This window comes from Rhinopithecus roxellana, chromosome 21 (genome assembly GCF_007565055.1).
Source record: "Rhinopithecus roxellana isolate Shanxi Qingling chromosome 21, ASM756505v1, whole genome shotgun sequence".
Lineage (NCBI taxonomy): Eukaryota > Metazoa > Chordata > Mammalia > Primates > Cercopithecidae > Rhinopithecus > Rhinopithecus roxellana.
Genome location: NC_044569.1, coordinates 50,725,215 through 50,750,863, shown reverse-complemented (window position 1 = coordinate 50,750,863; position 25,649 = coordinate 50,725,215). Strand labels below are relative to the sequence as shown.

The 25,649-nt window shown below is 49.0% G+C and overlaps 1 protein-coding gene across 1 annotated transcript in view; it reads right to left on the bottom strand.

Annotated features, from left to right (window-relative positions):
- Positions 1 to 5,924, bottom strand: part of SKOR2 (SKI family transcriptional corepressor 2) — a 46,756-nt gene extending 40,832 nt beyond the window's left edge. The window contains exons 1-2 of the mRNA XM_030926151.1: positions 5,638 to 5,924; positions 855 to 3,508 (exon numbers count right to left, since the gene is read on the bottom strand). Coding sequence (XP_030782011.1) covers positions 855 to 3,461 — 2,607 coding nt within the window. The 5' untranslated portion in view covers positions 3,462 to 3,508; positions 5,638 to 5,924. The remainder of the gene's footprint in view (positions 1 to 854; positions 3,509 to 5,637) is intronic.
- Positions 5,925 to 25,649: the final 19,725 nt, after the last annotated feature.

The window sequence follows — 25,649 nt, the reverse complement described above, 5'->3', positions numbered from 1 at the left end:
TATACCTACACTATTATCCTTTAAGAAGTAATACAGGTTAATCAGATATATGCTATGTTATTTACAGAAGCATAGATATATGCATAGATATATGCTTCTGTAAATAAACACACCATGTTATCTGTCAAATGTACCCTTCATTAGGACAGATTCACTTCACCCTAACGTCCTGCAGAGTGTTTTCTATGCACATGTGAGTGAACACCGAATGTTCAATCATTTAAATTTAACTTTGGTCTTTTAGGGGTCCCAGGTAGTATTTTTCAGTTGGTGGAGACTGGTTTCCGAGAAGAGGATCTATACTGAAGATTCTGTCTTTTGTTTCACTGGACACAACAGTTGTGTCCATTCTGGCTAAAACTTGATTAAAGTAGCTAAAACTGCATTTAGCTTTTGAAACCAGTGAATTTTTTACCTTTTTTGGTCATGGTGGGGGGAGGCACTGAACTATAGAGAAGAAAAGGGGTAGGGTGATTCAGGCTGCTCCGGTTTTGTGGTCTTGCTCCTTTTAGGGGAACGAATGTGCTCAGTTGGGGGGCAAAGGGAATTGTTGGATTAGAGTAAGCACCAGGTCGGTTAAAGGGTCTTTTCCAACTTCCACAAGCAGCCAGCTGAAATACAAGAGGGAAAGGCGGCCCCAAAGCCTTTGAAAGGCGTTATCATGAAAGGGACCAGATACCACGTTTTTACGGAGGACCACTGGCAGGAAAGAAGCCCTCCTAAACACACTGAATATTTCATTTCTGTGGGGAAATCTGGTGATTCATCTTTCCTGCGCATATGTAACCGATTCAGCCTAAAGGTGCATTTAAATAATAATAATTAGCTTGAAGGAGCCTAAAGGGGATATTTACATCTTTGTAGGAGGGCTGCTCCTCCAGTGATGGATGGTGAACCGGGCTGCCCGGGCTGCTGCTGCCGCCGCCACTCGCCTTCTGGGGGGCCAGGGGCGGCGGCGGGGGTGGGGGCAGGTCCGAGCCGGGGTCCCCGAGTTTCCCGTCCTCATGCAGCAGCCTGGAGGAGTTCAGGCCGAGTGGGAACGCGCCCGCGACGGCCGGCGCGCGGTCCCGGCTGCTCCCCTTCTCCGACTGCCCTCGGCCCTGGAGGAACCGGCCGCCCCCGACTAAGGGGTCCCCGAGTAGGACCCCTGTCTCCTCGTCCTCTTCCTCGTCGTCGTCAGGGTCTCGACCTTCCTCCTCCTCTTCCTCTCCCTCGGGGGGCTTGTGGCCCTCCACGTCCACCTCCTGCTCTTCCTCCTCGTCGTCCTCGTCCTCGGAGCTGTCCTCGCTGGGATAGCTGCAGCTGGTTCCCGCCGGGGACAGAAGGCCTCGGTGGTGCGGGTGCGGGGCAAGAGGGGGCGGAGGGGGTGGCGGCGGCGGCGGGGCCGGGTGGTGGCGCTCGGAACCCTGCTCGTCGGGCTGCGGGGGCAGCAGCAGCAGCGGTGACGGCGGCTGCGGGGGTGGGTGGTGGTGGTGGTGGTGAGGATGGTGGTGGTGGTGGGGATGTGTCTGGGCCGAGTGGGGCGCGCCCGCCGACGCCCCGTGCAGCTTGGCCAGGCTCTCCGCGTCGTCCTTGCCGCCCACTGGCCGGAAGGCGCTGGAATGGTGGTAGCTGCCACCGCCTGCTTTGCGCCCCTCCAGAAGGTGGGGGTGGTGGGGCGCCGGAACCCGGGAACCCGCGGGGCCAGCCCCGGCAGCCGCGGCCCCTGCCCCGGCCGCTGCCACAGAGTCCGCGGGCGGCGTGGAGCCCGCGCTGCAGTCCCCGCCGCTGCCGCCCGGGGGCGACTCGAAGAGCGCGTCGCGAGAGCCGGCGCCCCCGGCAGGAGGCTGTGGGCCCGACCCCGGGCCGTTGGCCACGACCTGTGGGGGCTGCCCTGGCGGGGGCGCGGCCTCGGCGCTGCCAGCTGCGCCGCAGGGCTCGGCCAGGTCCAGAAAGGCCTGACGCAGCAGTGCCGGGCTTTCGCCGAGGGCGCAGCCCAGCGCTGAGGGCGGCTGAGGCGGGGGCTGCAGGTAGGTGGGCACCGGGAGCCCGCCAGGGGTCCGCGGCGGCCAGAACATACAGAAAGGAGGATAGAAGGTGTCCTTGCGGCCCGCGGGCCAGAAAAGGCCGGACAAGCCGGCCTTGGGCGCAGCGCCCGCACCGCCTGCGCCCGCGCCCCCCAGGGCCTCAGCGGCGGCGCCAGCGTCCTCTTTCTTGTGGCACAAGCCGAAGGCGGCGGCGGCGGCCGGGAAGGTGTAGGGGTGCGGGAAGAGCCCGCCGCAGCCCGGGAACTTCTGCAGGACGCCCCCGAACGAGCCCTTGCTGGGCACCGGGATGACTGGATAGCTGCGCGGGCCTTTGGCCCCGGCCCCGGCGCCCGCCCCCGCGCCTGCGCCCACGCCCACGCCGGCCACACAGCCGCCCCCAGCGCCGCCCCCGCCAGTCCCCGCGCTGCCAGAAGCAGCGGCCACAGAGAGGCTGGCGGCTGCGGCCGAGAGGCTGGCGGCGGCTACTACGGCGGCCTCCTGCAACGAGTCCTCGTCGTCGTCGAAGCGCTGCCGCTTGTGATGGGCGTGCGGGGCACCCGTCAGCTCCGCCAAGGGCGGCGGTGGTGGCGGCGGCGGCGGGGGCGCACCCAGCAGGTGGGGGCCCAGCAGACCCCCGCCTCCAGCCACCGCGGCCGCGGCGGCCACCGCGGCCGCCTTGACAGAGCTGAGCGGGTGGCAGGCGGGGTGTGCGCCAGGCTGGGGCAGGGCGCGCTTGCGGCTGCCGCCGTTGAACATGGCCTTGACGTCCTCCCAGGCAAAGACCAGCTCGTCCTGGGGACTCTTGTCGGTAAGCTTGAGATGACGGCGCCACGAGTTGAAGTTGGCTGCGTCTGGCTGAGTGTACTTGGCGTCGGGCGTGCGGTGGGAGTGGAAAATGAACTTGTTGGGCGAGAAGTACATGTTGCAGTAGCTGCATTTGATGCACTTGGCGCGCGAGCTGTTGTAGCGCGCGGGGATGAAGCTGCCGCGGCAGCCCCAGGCGCACTCGTGTGACACGTCGAAGGCGAAATTGTCTGGCAGCTTGGGCGGCCTGTTTTCGCCCAGGAACGACTTGCACAGACGCTCGGCCTCGCGTTTGGTGATCATGCCGCAGCGGCGCGATGAGATGGGCATGGCCCCGGCACGCCGCAGGATCTCCAGTTGCACCGGCGTACACTGCACACACGTGATGCCCAGCGCCACGCGGCGGTTGTGGATCTCGTTGTAGCTGAAGTTCTTGAGCAGAGTGTTGGAGATCTGCGCCAGGCACAGGCGCTCCTGCCCGTCGATCACCAACGACACGATGGGAATGCCGTAGAGGATCACCTGGCCCACCTGGTTGGGTTTGAGGTTGGCGTGCCCTGGCCGCGGCTGGCTCAGCGCATCGGGCTGGAAAGCGCTCGACGGCGACGCCAGCAGGATGTCGTTGGGCCCCGGCAGCGGACTGGAAGCCATCTCCGCCGCAGAACCCCGGGCCGAGCCCTACAGGTCTGCCTTGGACACTGGAAGGGAAAGGAGAAAGCGTTGACTTGAGCCTTTTCAGACTAAAATAGAGGGGTGGGGTGAGTCGCTAACCAAAGAATTAGAATAACTTTCTAAGACATGATTATTACGGGAAAAAGTGACCAAGTTTTGAACACAAGAAAGTCATCTCTTAATTTCCTTCAAGGTCATCCTTTAGAAATGCAAGAATTTGCACTTCTAAACATTTAAAGTGAATTAACTATGTATTTTGCTCAAAAGCAGTGAATTCCTAAGAAACCCAGGACCTTATCCTGGATTTATAGAAGCTGTTGGAATAAAATGGCTTGTCTGCTAGAAATTAGGTAGTAATGACAGTTGTAACTAGTACAGATTATAAAAGTTATGGAAAACGGGCTTGGCATAGAAACTCAAATTTAAAGAGATATAATTCTCATTTGCTTGGAGATAGATTGATTTTGGTTAAAAAGTAACCCCAAGAACCCTTTAAAAAGTTATTTTCGTGGTGTCTGTGGTTTCCTTGGGGAAATTCATTATTGGTTGAAACGCAGGTCATTAAAGCAAAACGAAATCCCTTCTCCCTCATCCTTGCCATTAGATATTTTTTTCTGTAATTATAATTTTTTCTGAAAAAGTGAAAAATATACAATGTCGTATACACAGTTGCACCAAAATAGGATGTTTCCGTTTTTAAAAAACCTGCTTGCTGAACTGAGTGGTTCTGGTCTCAGATAGGTAGGTAGCCTAAAAACATGATTGAAGATGGTAATCATTTAAAAACGGTTTTCCTGTCATTTCCATGACGATAAGAAAGTAAGTACAGGCAAGGGTGTTAAACCCAGAAACAGTACACAGGAATGAACAATTCTTGGGGATCTTCATTGGCAGACTTCAAAAGTCAAATTTTTTAGCTTGATGTGTACCACCTTCTGTGACTTTTTTCCCCTAATTTATTTCGATATCTCTGTATCTTTATGGGGAAAAAGCTGCCCCACCATACAGCTAATCAGAGGACTAGGTAATCTTTGGGAGTGTTGAAAGTCAAAATCCCAGGTTGAGCCTACGGTAAAATTTCTAACTTCACCTCCAGTCAACAGAATGCCACAATGAGGGAAAATATTCAGTAAGTTGAAAATACAGAAAAAGGAAGCGGAAAGAAATTTTTGCGACAATGCCACTAAGTGGAAACAAGGAAAGCGGCTCACTCCCTAGGAGAACAAACAGTGATCTTTCCACAGCTACATTTCAAGCGCATTGGCCAAGGCTAGGCTTTGCTCTAAAAAATCACCAGAGGCCATAGCATGGCCCCTTTCGGCCACGTACAGCGAGTTCCCTATTACAGTGCTTTCAGAGGGTACACGATCTTACTCCCTCACACAATTTCTTATCCGTGTCCTCTCTCTGGGCCCCTGTGGCATCTATAGAGCAGCCTCTGCCCTGCTGCCCCCTGGATCCTCAGCTCTCATTACATTCGGCAGCCTCGAGGAAGCTTGAACAAACCTCGACGCAATCAAAGGAGAGGAAAGCCTGAATTGTCACTTCGGGTGGATCAGAGACTATTTCCAGGGGACAAGGCGTTACATGGCAGTTCAAGGCTCAGTGACAGCCGAGTCTGATACAACTGACACTAGCTTTGCCAAGTGGCCCTTCGATGCTCATTTCCCTTCCAAACAAGGTTCATATTCGCTTAATAAGACCCTGGGATAACTCCAACTCTCTCTCCCCAGCAAGGCGCGCGACTGGCCAGCCCGGGCGGGAAACTGGCTCTACATTAAGGACTCGCAGCCTTAACAGCAGTAGACCAGGCAGAAGCGTCACCTCACTTTTACCCCAAGCCCTCCCAGAAACTCCCGTCAGAGCAGAGACACAATTAAGGTTTAGGCTGGGGCATTGTTTTTTCGGGGGGTGGGGAGGGGAGAAGAGACAATTAAAAGTTAGTTGAACTGAGAAAGGAAGCTGGAGAACTTCCCTATCCTGCCCAAGAGCCAAAGACCCCCCACCCCCAACTTAGTTCTCCCGACTCCCAAACCAGTCACCACGGAAGCCGACTGCTGCCCCTCAACCTAACGCGGAAAATGCTACCGCTGGGGATCTCAAATAGTGCCCTGCAAGCTGTGTGCCGGATCGGGGCGGCCGGTTCCGGCAATACCTGGTAACCTCTGGGTGTCTTTAGGCGTGTGGCTGCCGGCCCATCTTCCGAGGGCGCTCGGAGGCGAAGCATCCAAGCGGGTCCTCGTATCCAGCGGGTGGGACTCCGGCGGGCTCCACGCGAAGATCCGGGCTCTCGCTCGAGCGAATGGCGCTCTAACCCCGGCCTGGGGATAATGATGGCCTGAATTGCGGCGGGGCGTCCTCTCCACCACAGAAAGTGTGGGCACGCGGAAACCCGGGGCAGGAGAACCCCAAGTGGAGCGCAGTCTGACAGAGCCTTTCTCTGTCTCTGAACTCGTGTGGGACCGAGGGGACGCCACCCAGCGGGCAGGGTGACGTCACCGTCTCCCTGACACTCCACATTAAAGGGCTGGCATGTTACAGGGAGGGAGGGGGAGAGCAAAAGCCAGCGTGAGCAACAGAGAGATCCTTTCGCATCAGGCACGAAAGCTACCAACCTAACCAACTCGCAACTGACAACAACCTCCTCAACCCCTGAGTAAACTGCAGCAATGGTGCTGGAGCCGCAGATCTGATTCAGGAGTGGAAAGCGAACAGTCTGCCTGCATCCCGGGACCTGGATCCTGGAGGCCCCGGATTCTAGAAGGAGGCCTCCAAATTAACTATATCCCTGCCCGTTATTGTCTCCTCCCCTCATTTCTGAGTCACTCTCCTTCATGAATGATCCCTCTGGTACACGATGCAAAGCTGCTCTGTGTCTCTGAAGACAGAATCCACAGTCAACTGGAGAATAAATTAGCTTCAGTAACTCCTTTAAAACGCTATGAAATGAGAAAAAGGAGAGAAGTTTCCACATAGGGTGCCCAATCTAAAAACTTGGAGTGCCCCAACTTTGGCACATACATTTGCTTTATAGGACACGATGCAGAGTCACTGCAGCCTTCTCTATTTTGTGGAGTGTACCATTAGGTGAGGACCCCAATATGTGCATGTGCACATCGATTTATCAAACTGCATTCAGAATTGTCCTCTAACCCATTTTACAAGATCCATACAGGCTACCTCTGCACAAGGAAAGGGTGGGGCAGGGAGGTCCCTAACATGGATCAGTCCTTGAGCAAGTTGCCAATTTTCCTGGAGAAATAAATACATTTAATCAGGAAAACACGTAGAAGCATGCTCCCCTCCCCTAAAATAAAGACTAGGATAAAAAAACATTTCCTCATAGTTTCCCTAAATGAGGCACACCCTAGTATATTAATGAAGTGTCAATGTTGTGCCTCCCAATTGACCAGCTGTTAAGAGTAAAAACGACCACTGGCTAGTTTATCAGAAAGGAAAGAAACCATTCATTTGGAGTATGTTCTAAGAAGGATGCCGGCTGGGGGTGGGGGTGGGAAATCCTTTAAGTTTTTCCTTTACTGCCATAGCTGAATTTTCAATTGCTGCCTAGTGAAACAGTCTTAGCATTGTGGAAATGATGGAAAAACCTCTACCAAGCTGAAAGCCCACCCAGATTGTGTCATAGCACCAACAACATACCACTCCTAAATACAAGAGCAAAAACATGAAATCTTAACACTTCATCGAAGGTTAATAAACCCAAGGAAAGTCAATCGAACAGAAACGTGAGAGGCTTGTTGCTCAGGAGTTGTGGCTATTCTAAATTAATATCCTGAAAACACAGTTACAAAGCCATGAAAATGGAGACGTTTGGGCATAAGTTTCAATGGGCAATGAAAGAATTTTTCACCCATCTTCTAGTTTCTAAAGACATTCAAGGCACAAATTGAGCTTTGTCCTAAGGGGCTGAGATCAACCTGGTGCTCGTCCGCCAATACCCCAAAGCCTCCCATCCTAAAAATAAGGAAAACTCACACTTTCTGCCTACACAGCCCATTGGCCAAAGCGCACCATTGCCATTCAAAAATCCCTTCTCTCCGAGGCTCAAGGCCCAGTGCTCTTTAGAAGGTTTCAGGGCTAAACTGGTTCTTCTCCCCTTCTCTGCCTTCTCTCTGGGGTCAGGGGCTCCTGCAAAGGAAAATGTTCCCGGTTCCCAGACGGCCAGGAAGAAAGCTTGAGCCATGTGGAAACGAACCCTGGAAATGGGACTGATTTTATGACTGTGAGCGGGAAGAACGGAGAAGTCCTATCACCTCACTAACTACCACAGGGAAATATCTGGTTGCTGCTGGGGAGGGAGCACTATGAGGTCTTCAGTTTTGATTGTACAGTTCCCATTGTTACCCCACAAAGCTCCTCTTCCTCTTACAGATCTCTATCTTTTAAAAAAGAGTGTCTTCAAAAACAGATTTATTTGAAAAGAGAAATGGGCCGAATCTTTGCCTTCCCTCCCATTCCAGGTAACCCTAAGGAGTGAATCCACATCTGGGTGGCACCGTGGCCACTTCCTTACCTGAATTTTAAAACAGAAACATTTACAAATTACTTTTGGGCTTACTGCATACAAGCCTGTAACTTTCTTCCCCAGTGCCCCCACCCTACAGGACAAACAGGATATATAACTTTAATAGAAAAAGGTTTCATTATAAAGAGAAATGCATGGTGTTAGGTTAAATAATTTTACACAATTCTAAGAATAGTGCAGTATTTTATTTCCACTGTGAGTCTAGGGTGCCGGTTTAAAAGGTCAGGCCAATTATACTTTTTTGGAAGGTAAAAGTGGATAATAGTTGTTCAAAGACTTCACACATGCCCCCAGTGAATCTTGAGACCAGAGGTGGACTGCAGAATCACAGCCTGTTCGTATGTTTTGAGTCTGCGAGCAACCTTCTGCTACCCACTGTCTCTGTGACCCTTTGTTTTCTCCTCAGTTTGAACAAGTCTCCTGCTGGTCCTTTGTGGAGTCCTTGCCAGTCCCTGTCCTAGCCCCTGGGACACTGTCAGGCTCAGGGAGGAGTCAGCGGCGGCGAGAGGAGGAGTTAATCAATGCTTTCCTCTTCGAACTGACGTGCATTTTACACGTCGGGACTCTCCTCAGCCGGCTAATTGATTCAAATTGTTTTATTGGTTAAACTGGTGTCACCCATTTTCATGATCTATCACCACATGGAGGAGAGCATTTCCACTCCCATCTCCGTTCCTGGGGGCTGCGGTTCACCCAGGCCAAGGACAGGTAAAGGAGCCCAGACGCGGGACCCAGAGGAAAACCACAAACCGAGCTGCCCTCCTCATAACTGGAGAGGCGACGCCTGGAAGCAAGAGCAGGAGGCCAGCACAGCAGTGCATATGGGCTTCCAGCTACAAATTTAAACAACTGATTGACACACAGTCGGACTTGGGCCCAGCTTTCTCCACTTGGGACTAAGTCGGTTTCCCAGCCGGCGGTGAACTCTGCGGGGTATGAGGCCACAACAAAATCCGGGGTGGGAACTGTCCGCGGTGCTGACGAGATGCATCATTCTAAAGCACAGCGAATCCTACTGTGTTCAAGGTCGGGAGGAAGCCTCCCAGCCTGTAATCGAGCCCTAGATTCGGCTCTGGGCGGGCTCGAGCAGAGCCTCATAGATTTAAGAGGCGGGCAAGGGGCAACACAGAGCCACACCCCCTACTTCTCCCACACCTGCCCCATCTCCAAGGACTGAGCAATCCAGCTCCCTCAACCCCACCCCCTTCCTTGCATTGACAGCAAGGAAAATAAAAGCCTCGATAAAAATTCATTACAATCTGAAACACCAGATATGCCCTTTCCTCCCACTCCCAGCTTGGATGTTAAGGAACCCATGACAGTTACAGATCAGAAAAACAGCCTCTATCCTTCTCTCCCACTTCCTCTTACCCCATTCTCAGGTCTTAGGCAGAAATCTTACTGCTCTCGTCTCCCTGATGGAAGTGTCCCTGGCATTGGTATTTCTGCATCAAATAGGGAAAGAAATGCCCTGCAAAAGATGACCCATATGGCCCAGAAAGAAAGACTGGCAGTACTGGAAGGGGCAGAAGAATTCTGGTGTATTAGAAAGACCTGGGGATTCAGAATCAGATGAAACTGGGTACAAATTTCTCCTCAATCACTGACTAGCTGTGAAATCTTGCTCAGATACCTCACCTCCCCAAGCCCCAGTTTCTTCATTTGCAAAATGAGGAGATTGATAGGTAGCCCACAGGGGTGTTGTGAGAATTAAATAAGATCATATATGCAAAGTGCATGGCACACAGTAGTCATTTAATATGTGGTAGTTTTAAAAGCATTTTCCTCAGAGAATGGGACAAGAGCTAGGACTGTCCTGTTACAAGATACATTAGAAATCTTTAATAGCTCCAGAGTAAAAGATATCAAAAGCATTTTAGCTTAGTGGTGAGCAGAGAGGGAACCAAGTTCTCTGGAGGAACATTAGTCCTTTTGTTAAAATTTTATCTGGCCTTTAATTGGTCTAGTCTTTATTTTATATACAGTTGGCCAGAACCCCAGCTAGCATTTGTTTAACCCATTTTAAGTAGATTGACAATAAAGATTAGCAATGATAATGGCCATAATGATAATGATTGCTGATAGCCCTCAGCTCTCACTTTCTACCCTAAAAAGCTTTCTGCAGCCCGGCTCAGACTCCCTGGTTTTCCCTTTATTGCTCCAGCTGTGGCATGGAGCAAACTAGGGACTAGGAGCAAACTCAAGATTTATTCATGATGGAAGTCACAGGATAAATTAGAAAGGGCTCTGAGCATCCTGGGGCTGACTCAACCTTTGAATCTTCTCTGAAATATTGTTTATAAACAAGGACCCAGTCCAAGAGAAGTACGAGAGCACAAACCAAATATTCTAAACTGGAATTGGGAAGGAAACAGAGCATACTTTGAAGGACCTATATTCCTGCCCCAGTGATCCCTTGAGTTCTTCATGCACCAGTGACTATGGGAATCAGTGAGTTCTTACACTTCAAACAAGCACCTTTTAAATAAATAGTGATGGTGGGAGGAGAAACTGAGATTGGTTTTCCTTAATCGGAGGAAATCTTTCTCACAGGAAAGCTTGCATTTGGGTAAGTGGCAGAGAAGATTCTTACCCTTCTTACCCTTAGTTCACAGGGACTAACTGAAACAGTTGCTATTGGCCTTTCTTTATTGTAACAGAGAACATTTATAAGTCCTCCCAAACCTGTAAACACAGAAAGGCACACACAGGTGCACATCATTTCCATGAAGTGATAATATCCAGAATGGAAGATGAAATTGGTGAACTTGGTGGTCACTTAGCAAACATTATTTGAACAAGATAAAATTCAAAGACACACAAAATATCTGAGGTTACACACCCATGGATGCACACTCCCTGAACACACCTGTGAATATGCATCAAAGAGAAACACTGGCACAGGGAATAAGCCCACTAGGCTCTCTCCCTTTTCTCTTTTTCTCCTTTCTCTCTCTCACTCTCTCTCTGTCTCTCTGCATGTGTACACATAAGTACCCGCCCTCTCCACCCACCTCCTCCCTATATAGGGAAGGAGGGGGTCCTTTGAAATGGAGGTGGTCCCAGCTGGAAAACCCCGGAGCTCATTTAGATCACATCACTTCAGGCTTTTGTCTCTGCTCCTGAATAACCTAGGCCGCTACAACAAAAGGATAAGGGATCTACATGGAGTTTTAATTGGCAAAGATGCATCTCAAAGATGCTGCTATCATAATGAATAACAAGGCAAGATGCTTGCCTGTTCTGATTGTCACTCCTAAAGAAGGGAGAGGAGAAAAAAGGAGAAGGGAAGAGGGAGAAAGTGGAGTAGGAAATAGGATTGTGAAAGATGAAACCACAGCAAGTAATTGGTTGGATTTCTGCAAAAGAGTCTTTAATCATACAAAGACTCCAACTACCACTAAGTATGAAAAATGAGGCCTAGGGCTTATTTTATTTTACAACTGGCTATTTTGTTTCAAGCAACCAGTTTAAGAAGTAATTAAAACCGAGGATGCAGAGACGGTGTGGAGAGCAAGACCTTTTAAAGCTTGGGGAGGGGAAGCAAAGGAGTGGGCGTAGGGGGAGGGGTTGTAGATTGTAGTTGACATGTCACCAGAGAGATGTACATTTACTATCTCCCCAGCTTACACTGGTGGAAGGAACATTGGATTTTATTTCCTAAGGAAATAAAGGCTTTTTCTTTTTCCCTTTCCTACTGTCTTCCCTGTCTTACTGCCCCCATCACTCAACTTATCTGAAAAATTTCTACTTTGCCATCAAGCTTGATCCCATTACCTAATGCACTATTAAACTACCATGTGTTCTCTGACTGCCCAATAAGCATAATGCCTTCAGCTTCTCTCCTGCATGCACACTTTAACTCAGTGGTAGCAAAAGATAAAATTAGTTATTAGCAAAGTAAATCCCAGGGAAGAAGGTGATAGAAATCTGAGTCATTGATTTTATTTTCCCTGAAAATACAGCAACCAGTGAATATGCAGAGAGAATGTTGGGAGAAATTTTTTAAGTAAAAAAAAGTCTTTTGGTCATGGAGCTTAAGGGGTTCCAAGTGAAAGCGCAGCTAAACAGACCAAAGGCAATACCATCCCAAACTTCTTCAAGACACATTATGATATCATCGGCAAACTCTTAGTGTTGGCAAATAATTAAATTTTCCATCTTTTAGAACTGTGTAACCTTGGGTGTCTTAGAAACAAATTGTACAAACAAACCATGGAGATGAGCAGTGAGGGTTTCAGAGGAGATATAATGAACCAACTTTAATTACTAACTTGAAATTAAAAATGTAATATACAGATTTAAATTTATTTTCACCTAAATTGTGTATAAAATTATATGGCTTTTGCAGGCTAAGAAATGCTTTGTAACCAGCCATGCTACTAAAAAGTCTGAAGTAGTTTCCAAAACTGAGTTCCCAGACTCACACAGTAATAATGATACATTTATCATTACTGATGACCACCTACTGGGTAATTATTGCTTTGTTACTACTATTACAATCAAGAGATTTCTTTATTTACTGTTAACATTCACTTAAAACTGAATGTTAATGACTGTTCTGAATTCACCAAAGAGAGTTTTCTGTTATATTTCAGAAGTACTTACGTCCTGGTTCAGAAATGGAAAACCATATCATAACAGTGGAAGGCTGGGTGAGCGCTTGGTTCTCACCCTCTCTTGAGAATGAAAACAGCATTCTGAGGGTTTCTGGAGCAAAATTTTCCAGCTCAGAGTTGCAAAAGGTTAACATAATGCAGCCACTTGACTTGTGCTAATTATGTAAGTATTTTATTACAGGAGATTCATTCATTATTGATACTTGTTTGCAGTAACTTCCTGCTTGGGGGAGTTATATTTTATATGAGAAGTAAACAACCCATGGGCTCCAGGGCTAGCCTCCTCCTCATCTGATTTCCTCCCACCCCTTTGTCTAGTTTCACAACAATCCTCCTGGGTTGGTATGTCCCTATTGAGGCAGAGAGACAATTCCCTAAGAATTTCCTCTTCTCCCTCCATTTTCTTTTCCTATTCAGAACTTCCCTGTTCTTAAAAGGTAGAGCTCAGGGTATGGAAGTGTTGAGGTGGGGAGGAGGTAGTTGAGAAAATAAAATTGGTTTTAGTGTTTTCTTATATATTACATAAAGAGAAGAGAAGATTCTCATTACAAATATTCTAAGCGTAGATTCAATGAAGGTTGGCCACAAATTTTTCTCTTTGGAAGCTACTCTCAGCTCTTAGCCCAGAAATATCAGAAGTTAGTCTGACCTTTGGTATACCCAGAGGTCAGGAGATGGTCATTTTGGAAGTGTATGTGGTGGATGCTGTTGACCAATGGTCAAGCTCAGAAAGAGGCTCCTTCCTACCTCCTAAGTCAGAACCTCATCTCACAGCTAGTGGTGGTTGGTGCAGTCTACAGTATCTTCTTCCCTGGGCCAATGCCCTGGGAAGATACTGCTCTATGCCCGGTTGCACTAGGAAAAGACATGGCTTTGCTGTGGGATAGCCTCCATGAGCCCCTGTGAAGGACTGCGTTGGCTGCTTGGCCAAGGGACTCTCAGGAGTTTCACTCTAAAAACATGTACTAGCCATCTGAGGCTGTCTATTTCGTGAGAGGCCAGTGTTTCCTAGAGGAGCCAAAAGGCCCTGGCATAGGCCTGCAGCCTAGGAGCAAGGGTTTCTTCTTGGACTTTCTTCCAAGTTCTGAGATCCCTGCTCACGAGTCCCAGTGCAGAGCTGGGATGGATACAAGATGTGAGTTCAGGATGCTCCAGACCTTTAGACGAAGTCAGGAATTGGAGATGGTGGAAGGGCAGTGGGAGAGGGTGAAGCAGTTTTGGGGGGGAGCACTGTAAAGACTGTGTTCTTGAGGGTTCTGATGTGAGCAGGTGGGAATGAACACGCTGGAAACTGAAGTCTCAAGACTTTGGGCCAGTGTGAAAAGAATGAAATGGTATGGTCTGCGATGGGGTGAGGAGAGCTTTGGGGAGGTGCATGCAAATTGGTTGGAACTGGGCAAGTCTTGCCACAGTCCTAAGCAGCATGGTCAGAGCTCAAAATCCAAATTCAGCCCTGGGCCTCTATTATCTGGCCTAGAACTTCTGCACTTTGGGCGTAGACATGGGGATGGGTGATGACCGAAGGTCCCAGGGGGCTCTGGGAAGAGCCCTGGGTTGGTGTGAGAGGATGGTGAGAGTACAAGACTGGGTCCAGAAAGGGTGCCCCGGGCTTGGTCAGCACAATCTTCGCTCTCTTGGGCGCCTCGCCTCTCTGCTTTTACCCCTCGCCAGGGTGGAACCGCTCTGCGTGATCTAGGAGGAATGCCGTTCCCAGCAAGCCGTACTTAATGGTCCTTTAACAAACTCTTCGATCTCTCTTTGGCCGCTCTGGCTTTCGCTCGCCTCCTCCCTCTTCCCTTCTCCACTGCCTCCATCAGTTATTTATGAGCAGCGTTAATTATTCATGAAAAGAGAAAACTCCAGCGTTGGGAACTTTTCTAGGAGACGTTTGGGGGGTTTCTCTCTTTCCCATCCTTATGGCGTTTTGGGAATTGGGGTCTTCGGGGAGTCTATTTGGTCGGATCCTGCTTTCAAGCAGTGGGGAAAGGGAAGCCCAATGGTTGGGCCGGAGACGGGAGCTAGGGGTGCACCCCTCGTCCGGGTCAACTCCTGAGGCTGCCTACATTCTTCACCTGCCGGGACCGGGAAGTTACTAGGCTCACCGGCGGGAGTCGCTGTCCGAGCTTGGCAGTGCTGAAACCGCCGGCGTGAGCTCGGGGGCTGCGGGCTGTGAGGGTTCAGGGGCAAAGATCTGGATGCTGTCCTAGGCGAGGGAGCCGCTTTCCACAGCGTCTCCAAAAAGTCTCGTTTGCCTTCTCTCCCTAGCTCTCTTCAGGTCTCCCCCCGCCCCGCCCACAAGTGACACCAGAACGCTGTAACCAAAGATTAATTGCCTTAATCAAATCGACCCACCTTCTGCAATTAATCTTTTAGCAACAAATTAGAGACAATTTACCTCAACCTCCCGGGTCAGGCAGAGATAGGTGGGATGAGGTGGGGGATGGACAGGATGGGAGACTGACAAAATTTACAAATGGTGAGGAATGGGAACTTGGGAATGGGTGTGCGTTTGAAGTGGAGGGGACAGAGGAGGTTGAGATCAACTGCGGGGCTGTGCTGGGGGCTAGAAATTCCTGGAGTCCCCTTGGTCCCCGTATTCTCCAAAGGAAGGGAGGCCGAGGGCGGAGGACGAAGCCACTTACCTGTCCGCGCCGCTGGCGCGGTCTCCGGCCCCCTGCTCGCGGTCCTCCCTCTTGCCTTACGCTCCGTGGCTCCTAGGCGCTCTGCCTCCCGCGGCGCCTGCCGCCTCCCCCTCGCGGATCAGCCGCCGCCTCCCGGTCCTCTGCGTTCCTGCTCGCGATCCGGTCCTTCGCCGCTACCCTGTCCTGTCCCAGCCCTCCCCTTCTCGGCGGTTCCTGCAGCCGCTCAGCTCTTCCTACTCTCCTCCTGGGCAAGTTTGTAAGTTTAGGGTGAGGGTCGGTTTCCTCGCGCCCTCCTTCTCGGCTTAGCTTGCTCAGATCCGCACCCCCCCGCTCCCCACCTCAGACCTGGGTCTCTGACGCCGCCTGTTGGTCAGGCAGGGCAGGGCAGGGCGAGGACCGCAGCGTCAGCCCCAGCCCCATCACCCCACCCTTCACTCCTCCATGCCCAGTGGTCGAAGGAGGACATAAATGAGGCGAGGGCTGAACGCCTAGTAATTGGAGTAGGGCCAGGGGCAGGAGGGAGCAATCCACCCTGGGGGCGCGCAGCCTGGGCCGGCAGCTTGAACTCACTACCATAAGGATTGTCCCAGGACGCGCAGGTGCACTTCTCCTGTGCCGCCCACCGGCAGTCCACTAGGAGGGGGCACCCTTTCCATACTCTCCCAGGGAACGACCACCTGAGGTGAGATGAGAACCTATTGTGCCTCTCCAGGAGGGGAGCTGGGGAGATTGGATACAGAAGACTGAGCCCTTCTCAGCATCCCCAGGAAGGAGAGCTTTAGGGCTGAACATAGGCTGCTTTAAAAAAAAAAAAAAAGTCGAATCCATCTCATAACGAAGTGTCAGACTGCGTGTCCGGGAGAGCGCGGGCCAGGGGTTTCAGTTGGAGCCCAGCGTTCCAGGAGGGGATGAAGACCGAGTTCGGTAGACCTGTGTGGTATTACAAAGTTTGCCTTTCAGGCTCTGGCCTAGCTCCTTCCTTGGCAACTTTCCAAGTGCCGGCAACCCTCACTGGGTCATCCTACCCTTGAAACTTCTTAGAAAGCCTCGGTTTAGCCTTGGCTCCACCAAGACATCGGCGGAATGGAGGCGTTGCATACTCCTCCCCATCCTCGTCCTGTCTTTTTCATTGAAAGAATTGATGGACTGTTTCTGCCCTGCTCCCTCCTTCTCTAATAAACGCTTCCCATAGATTATTCGACGCAGAGAAGGAAAGCGGCTGCTTAAAAAACAAAAAGCCATAGCCCTAATGAGTTCAATTACAATGTGGTAAACACATTGCCTCTACGCTTTAATTAAGCCTGCTGCCCAATTTTAACTCATTAGTAATTCATTAAGAGAACAGCCCCGTGCTGGCGGGTGGAAGGCACCGCAGACCGACTGTGCACGAAGTCCACAAGCGTGCAGACCGCCGCCGGCCCTCGCCTTGCGCGTGAGAGGGTCAGGTTTGTGACCCAGTGGCGTCGTTCTAGTCTAACAAGACTAGAACCCCCCCTTTCCCAGACACACTGGGCTTTGCAGGTCCAAGCTCCTGGGATGACCTTTACCGGCTTGAGTCCCTCGGGCTTGAAATGTGGTTTGCAAACCTGTTGGGTGGGGTGGCGGTGGTGTGGGGCCGGGCCACAGTTGAGAAGAAAATCTCCGGGTTAAATAAGCTTCTCTCCACTAAGGCCAGATCCAGTCGCCCGGTATGGCACGTATCCACCCTCCGTCCCTGGTTCTTCTTTCATTTTGCCACAGTCTCATGAAAAATCTAGGTTCAGCCTTAGCTCTCAGCTCCGGCTACCCTCTGCACGCTCCCGGACCCTGTACCCGGGAGAAGCTTCTGTACAAATGAGACTAATTTTTCGCGTGATGGGGAGGTGTGGGGAGAAGAAAACTGTTGGCTAGAGAGATAAATATCTGAAGGGAGAGATCGGACCTCTGCTTTTCCCTCTTTCTCACTCTTCTCCTCTGCTTGGGAGCGGGGCTGGGATTAAGGCCACATCTGTAACTTTGTCAGTTGAGACCAACCCTCTGTCAGGACAAGAAATGGAGACAGCGTTGCAGAGGAAATCACGCTTAGTCTTTCAATTTCATAATCGAGGGAGACAGCGCAAGCAGGTCAAACTCGACCGGTGCGCTTCCTCCCACCCCTAACTTGGCGGGATCTGGGAAGAAAGTTCCCTCGTGTTGCGAGCGTCCCAAGGCTTGGTTAGGAGCTTGTATGTCCCCAAGCTCCAGCATGGAGTTTCCAAGGAGAAGGGAAGCGCGAGTGCTACGGAGGGAGGTTTTGGTTAAGAAAAGGACCTCGCGCCCCTTTAGTGCCGCCGCTCTGGGGAATTCTTCCTTCGCTGGGAGGAAGAAAGGGGCGCTCGCCGCGGCTCATGGCGCCCCCTAGGAGCGGCAGGAAACTTCTCCTTCAGGGCCGCGCGGGCCGGGCTCCGCCTCCGGAAGGTGGGCGGGGAAGGTCATCGCCGGGGACCCCTAGGCTGGGCCCCAGGACCTCTAGGAAATGCCGGGGTCCGTTTGCTATGGCTTCATCCCGGAGGTCCTGCTCTGAGTTGCCGGCTGCTTCTGCTGGCATCCGGACGCTACCCTCCTCCCTTCCTTTGCATAAGCAGCAACTCTTCCAGGAAGGGAGTGGAAGGACGGGATTTCCTCTCCGCGGAGCGTAATAGATCCCGTAGCCCAGCCGGGTCTCCAGGCAGGAGTGCGGGGCGCGCGTCGGGGTTTCTCCGGCTTGCGGGTGTGCGGTTCCAAACCTTAGCTGGGGTGGGGGAAGGGATGTCTTTAACTTTCTGTCTACCCTCCCTCTCTTCCCTCTCTCAGCCTAGAGGCAGGGAATGCTGCGGGATCAGATTGGGTGCACCGAGGTGGAGGGCCATGCCGAGTTTCGGGTTCCCTGGGGTCCGTGCCGGAGAACCCCTGGCACTCCAGAACTGGGTCCCTGCACTCACTCCATAATTCGCGGCGGATCAGCGGGAGGAGGGCAGAGGGCGGGGGCGAGGGAGCTTCCTGGCGGGTGTGGCGCAAAGTGCGCGGACCCGGGTTCTGGACCGAAGATTTAGCCCAGGGTTTCGTATGTGTTGCTTCCTATTGCTTTCTCCAGGGTCTGCGCTGGCCTCCTCCTCGGGCGACTGGGCCCTGTGGCAACAGCGCCTTCTCGAGCCACGAGATTGGCCTCCCGGAGCCTGCCTGGTGCGGGCCTCCCTCCAGCGCGGTGTGGTGAAAGTAAGAAAATCGGGCCCCTGCCGCAGGCAATAGGGGAGGCCTAAAATGAAGGGGGCAGCGGTGGGATCGGAAATGCGTGCAAGTTGACAGTCTCACAGGAGACTCATCTCTTGCTCAGGGTTTCCGTGTTTGGAATCCAGTTAGATGTCTGCGGGGGATCTCCAAGGCTCTCATTCCATGAAGGCGTTTTTATCCACTCTGGGGGAAATGTTGCCAGGGCAGACATTTCAGAAAGGTCCCTCGGGCCCGATGTTAATTACAACTGAAATAGATTGTCTTCCTTCACTTTTTTTCCCCTAATGCAAGGACCGGGAGGTAGAATATAATTTATTCCTGTTGACAGTAGGATAAATAAATACATTTTTGGATTACTGAGAGTTGACTGCTAGGGGAAGAGAGCTTCCCCACAGTATCAGATGGAACCTTTAGAATTGGCCCTGGGACAAGGAGGTGGCCTTGTTTGTCAGGAACTTTAATCGAAACTTCACCCCAGATAGCCCCTATGCCCTTCTTTCCTGGCATGGGATATTGAGACCAGGGCTGAAGGAGATCGATTTTGGGGGGTACAGCTGCCAGGGATTTCCCAGGGTCAGCTTAAGCCAATCTTTTGGTTTCCTGCAACTTGCCTTCCTTTTATTTCTTTTAGCACCAGTTGCTGTGAAGATATACCCTTAGATACGAACTCTCCGTTAGTATGGTAAAAATATTTTTCACTTTCTTGAATAGTTACTATGGAGATAGGGCTATTATCCCATAGTTTAGGATTGTAAATTGAGCGATGTGGGGTGGGGGGAAATATAAGAGAATCAAATATTTGGAAAGGCACAGAAAGCCAAGATGCCAATTTATTAGTCCCAGATAAGCAAGATAGTAACAGTTTATAAGCCTGTCTTAACAGAGACTGGAAGAGCCTGGGCAATTACTTATAAAAGACAAAACTTAAGACCAAGTTGGGAAGTTCTGTAGGAAAAGCATAGTAAGTCTCACCGTAGTAGTAAAACAGGGAGTATACTCTGACTCATGTTTGAAGTATTTTTCTGGGAAGGAGGAAAAATGTGTTCATGACTGGAATACTTACCTTGTGCCAGGTATGTGTTAAGCATTTTTCATGTAACCTTTCATTTAATCTTCCTGTGGCTTCCATGAGTTAGGTGTTACTGTCCACATTTTACAGCTTATGAAAATAGGGGCTCAGAGAGGATGTACTTTTCTCAAGATCACACAGCTGGTAAGTGGCAAAATCCAGTTTCAAGTTCAGGTCTGTTTGGATCCCAAATATGCTCTTAACTGATAAACCAGACCGTATACTACTTTACATACACTATACCATTTTGGTCCTTACAATAACCTCATTAAGTAGCTATGGCCTGTGTTCATTTGATGGATAACAAACTGAGAGTCTTTAGACCATGGTCCTCAAACATGAGAATGTGGCCCCACTGCTAGAGACTTTGATTCCTTCAGCCAGCTTGGCGTGGGACCCAGATCTCTGGCAGGTGATTCTGAAACTGGTATTCGGGGAGTGTATTTTGAGAAACATCACCATAGAGAAAGGTAACTTGCTCCAGGCCATTAGGATTGGGCCAAACTCATACCAGACCCCTTGTTTTCCTTTTCTTTGCATCAAGATCTCAGTGACTTCTTTCATTGATTGATACAGGGTCTCGCTCTGTCACCCAGGCTGGAGTGCAGTGGCACAATCACGACTCACTGTAACTTTGACTTCCTGGGCTCCAGTGATCCTCCCACCTCAGCCTCCCCAAGCAGCTGGGACCACAGGTGTGTGCCACCATGCCCAGCTAATTTTTGTATTTTTGGTAGAGACAAGGTTTCACCATGTTGCCCAGACTGGTCTCAAACTTTTGAGCTCAAGGGGTCCTCCTGCCTCAGCTTATTAAAGTGCTAGAATTACAGGCATGAGCCACCACATCTGGCCTCAGTGACTTCTTTATTGCAATCATACAGTTAGAACCCAGAGGCTGGGGTGGGGGTGGGGAAAGTAGGTTCTGGCTATGGTAGCAGATTGCATCTCCCCTTCACCTCCCGGAAGCCACTAACCTAAACTTCATGGAAGTCAGCATCCTGAAGTTTCTTAAAATCACACATACCCAGTTCACCTGGGGAGGCAGACTCAGGCACACCAAAGAGTGAGGGCCACCCTGCTGCTGGGACTCAGCTACATGGTCCAGAGGAAATACAGAATGGAGAGCAATGAACCACAGACATGTAATTGTGTTCTCCCTTGGAAGGGGGTGGGAAGCAAGGTCAAAGAAGACAAATGTCTGGACCCTACTGACACATACAGTTTAAGTGAAGCTCTAAATTAGGTGCTGTTGGAATGTGTATTTGACCTGGTCCATCCTGAAAGTTCTCACCTTTCCCTCTAGGTGTGTGTGGGGCTTGAACTGCACCCAGAGCTATGTGCAAGGAAGAAGACAGGCTCTAGCCCTGCTGGGCATCAATAAACCTGTTGGTTGATGGTTTCTATCATGTTAAACTCTGTGAACATTTTAACAGAAGCCTCCCAGGAGCAATTCCCCTGTTTATCTCTGTTTTTAGGCCAATGCAAATGTTTATCATCAAGATTAAATCACATCACTCTTTTAACCCTTGAAAAATGGGATTTGGCCGGGCGCGGTGGCTCAAGCCTGTAATCCCAGCACTTTGGGAGGCCGAGACGGGTGGATCACGAGGTCAGGAGATCGAGACCATCCTGGCTAACACAGTGAAACCCTGTTTCTACTAAAAAAATGCAAAAAACTAGCTGGGCGAGGTGGCGGGCGCCTGTAGTCCCAGCTACTTGGGAGGCTGAGGCAGGAGAATGGCGTAAACCCGGGAGGCGGAGCTTGCAGTGAGCTGAGATCCGGCCACTGCACTCCAGCCTGGGCGACAGAGCGAGACTCATTCCCAACAAAAAAAAAAAAAAAGAAAAATGGGATTTACTAAAGCAAACAGTAGGAGATTCTTACTTGCTAAGCCATTCCAGGAAGGTTATGGCAGAAACCAAAATATTTTAGAGCCCTAATCGAGCTTGGCCCTTAGACATTTCAAGACCATCTTAACTGTGATAGATCATATGTTTGCATTATACATGAAATAATTTGACATATGTAGTTTTAATAGCACATTATTAACTCTAAATCGAGTACTTATCTGTCCTGCTTTTTGGATGACATACATTCTGCTAGTCCAGCAGCAGAAATGTATTTAATATCCAGAAAAGGCCAGATTTGTGAACACTCTCCTGTTACTATATTGTATGGTGTGAACTTATTTGAAAGTCAAGCTAGTCCACTGCTGCAAGACCCTGGAAGGAAGGGCTGCTGCCTTAGTTTCTATTTCTAACCCTGCCCAGTACTGGGTAAGGCACTATGGGGGTGCATGCACAGTGCCAGCAAGGCCCCTTACATTCTACCTGGGGAGGCAAGATTAATAGTAGCATAACAGAACAAGATGCAATAAAGTCTAACTTGTGTGATTCATAATAAAAGCAATATTGGGGCACAGAGAAGACAAGCCTTCTTTGTGTTGAAGGTCTTTGTGTTGCACTGTTACTTTGTGAGAGTTGGGGGATTCTTGTGGTGCCTGTAGAATGCATGTGATACTAAGAAACCCCCAAATCAAACACCAAACGAACATTTTATGGATTCCACATTTCCTGGTTCAGAAATTTGTTGAAATGAGTCTTCTCACAGCAGCATAGAAAGAAATGAGGAAGAAATGTGGAGGAGACTAATGCATAGGCAAAGTGAAAACATTAGCAATCATTTCACCTGCCATAAAGAACTGCTGAAGTCAGAGACTCATCTGTCCCTTTTTGCTGCCGGCCCTGATTCATCTTTCAGTGGAAACTCCCTATGGCTCTGGTTGCGCTTAATGATGTATGGCCCCGTTGGTACTTAGTGCTCAGGAGTTCATCCTCATACTTCTCTCGTATTAAGAAACATGAATGCTAATCTAATTGGTTGGACTTTAGGAAGCTGATAGGACCACATTTGCTAGTGGAAGATGCTGTATTGTAACAGGTCAGTGCTGGGTTGGTGGGCATTGCTTTATCTCTTGTCATTAGGAATATAGAGTAGTAAGATTTGGCATTTGTGTATGGGCATTGGCAAAGGTGGAACTGAGCAGGAGGCTTCCCAGCTTACTTTAGTTGGAATCCTGACCAATTTAGGACAAAGAGTGGGTCACCTGGCCTAGCCCTTTTAATGTTGGGATTTGGGGTCTATACTGAGGTAGTGGTAAATTTTGACTCTGTGGAACATTTTCTTCTGTTCTTCTATAATCATGTTCTTTGGGAACCTCATGGGAAGGTGGCTTTGTCCATGTTCTCATGTTTTGTAAAAGTTTTCTGTCTCTTCTTTAAGAATAATCTTGTGTTATCATTTGAGGTTTAGCCCCAGTTTCCCCTCCTTGAATATGTCTATTTCAGTCCTTAGTGCTTTTTCCTTCCTCTGAGCTCTTCCAGCACCTGGACTTTCTACCACCTGCTTTTTATTTACCTACTGCTTTTCTTGCGATTGCTTCCTATGCCTTAACTGTATTTTAAACTGCCAACTGAAGTACAAATATCTCAGCAGCCATTGTCTGCCTCTTGGAGAACAGGGAAAGACCATAGTTATCTTATGTTGGTTTTTGTTTTATTTAAAATGTTTTCCTGACCTTTGAGGTTATTTTATACTTGACATTCACTACAGCACATAGCAAAGAGATGAGCACGTAAGGAATGATCAGTGAAGGCCTGCTGACAGTTTGACTTATTTCAAGATATATATCCTAACATTTCCCTGTACCTGTGATAAGTTGTCTTTGTGTGTGGAGTAGGTTGGACTTGATGAAAATTTTTATGATTCTAGTGGTAGTTTTATAACCAGAGAAGAAATCTTTAGATGACAGTGGGGAACTTGGTATGTATATTGAACACAGAAGTGGTCTAACCCCCTTGAAACTCTTCCTAACAGCTTCACCTCTTGACCATGGGCTCTATAATATTCTATAACTGTTAATGTCAGTGAACCTTGTTAGCATAACATAAAATATTCTCTAAATTTTTCTTGGAAGCTAATTCTTAACATTGTATATCATCCAAATATTTTGTGGTTTCCTCCTCTCTCCTCACCCAAGTAGTTCACACTTCAGTAGGATTTCTATAACACTCTCTTTTTAGGTACCCTTATAGTCCCAGGGCATTATAAGACAGGCTTTGCCATGTAATTTGCTTTGGCTATTGAATTATGAGCAAAGAGCACTTCTGGCTGGAAGCTTTAAGGGCCAGCACATGCTTCATTATGATCCCTTTGCTATGACACTAAAAATATTTTGAGATCTCTTTATCAGCCTGGTTTTTTTTTTTATTTTTTTATTTTTTATTATACTTTAAGTGCTAGGGTACATGTGCATAACGTGCAGGTTTGTTACATATGTATACTTATGCCATGTTGGTGTGCTGCACCCATCAACTCGTCAGCACCCATCAATTCATCATTTATATCATGTATAACTCCCCAATGCAATCCCTCCCTCCTCCCCCCTCCCCATGATAGGCCCCAGTGTGTGATGTTCCCCTTCCCGAGTCCAAGTGATCTCATTGTTCAATTCCCACCTATGAGTGAGAACATGCGGTATTTGGTTTTCTCTTCTTGTGATAGTTTGCTAAGAATGATGGTTTCCAGCTGCATCCATGTCCCTACAAAGGACGCAAACTCATCCTTTTTATGGCTACATACTATTCCATGGTGTATATGTGCCACATTTTCTTAATCCAGTCTGTCACAGATGGACATTTGGGTTGATTCCAAGTCTTTGCTATTGTGAATAGTGCCGCAATAAACGTACGTGTGCATGTGTCTTTGTAGTAGAATAATTTATAATCCTTTGGGTATATACCCAGTAGTGGGATGGCTGGGTCATATGGTACATCTGTTCTAGATCCTTGAGGAATTGCCATACTGTTTTCCATAATGGTTGAACTAGTTTACAATCCCACCAACAGTGTAAAAGTGTTCCTATTTCTCCACATCCTCTCCAACACCTGTTGTTTCCTGACTTCTTAATGATTGCCATTCTAACTGGTGTGAGATGGTATCTCATTGTGGTTTTGATTTGCATCTCTCTGATGGCGAGTGATGATGAGCATTTTTTCATCTGTCTGTTGGCTGTATGAATGTCTTCTTTTGAGAAATGTCTGTTCATATCCTTTCCCCACTTTTTGATGGGGTTGTTTGTTTTTTTCTTGTATATTTGTTTGAGTTCTTTGTAGATTCTGGATATTAGCCCTTTGTCAGATGAGTAGATTGCAACAATTTTCTCCCATTCTGTAGGTTGCCTGTTCACTCTGATGGTAGTTTCTTTTGCTGTGCAAAAGCTCTTTAGTTTAATTAGATCCCATTTGTCAATTTTGGCTTTTGCTGCCATTGCTTTTGGTGTTTTAGACATGAAGTCCTTGCCCATGCCTATGTCCTGAATGGTACTACCTAGATTTTCTTCTAGGGTTTTTATGGTATTAGGTCTAACATTTAAGTCTCTAATCCATCTTGAATTAATCTTCGTATAAGGGGTAAGGAAAGGATCCAGTTTCAGCTTTCTACTTATGGCTAGCCAATTTTCCCAGCACCATTTATTAAATAGGGAATCTTTCCCCATTTCTTGTTTCTCTCAGGTTTGTCAAAGATCATATGGCTGTAGATGTGTGGTATTATTTTTGAGGACTCTGTTCTGTTCCATTGGTCTATATCTCTGTTTTGGTACCAGTACCATGCTGTTTTGGTTACTGTAGCCTTGTAGTATAGTTTGAAGTCGGGTAGCGTGACGCCTCCAGCTTTGTCCTGTTGACTTAGGATTGTCTTGGCAATGCGGGCTCTTTTTTGGTTCCATATGAACTTTAAAGCAGTTTTTTCCAATTCTGTGAAGCAACTCATTGGTAGCTTGATGGGGATGGCATTGAATCTATAAATAACCTTGGGCAGTATGGCCATTTTCACGATATTGATTCTTCCTATCCATGAGCATGGTATGTTCTTCCATTTGTTTGTGTCCTCTTTTATTTCACTGAGCAGTGGTTTGTAGTTCTCCTTGAAGAGGTCCTTTACATCCCTTGTAAGCTGGATTCCTAGGTATTTTATTCTCTTTGAAGCAATTGTGAATGGAA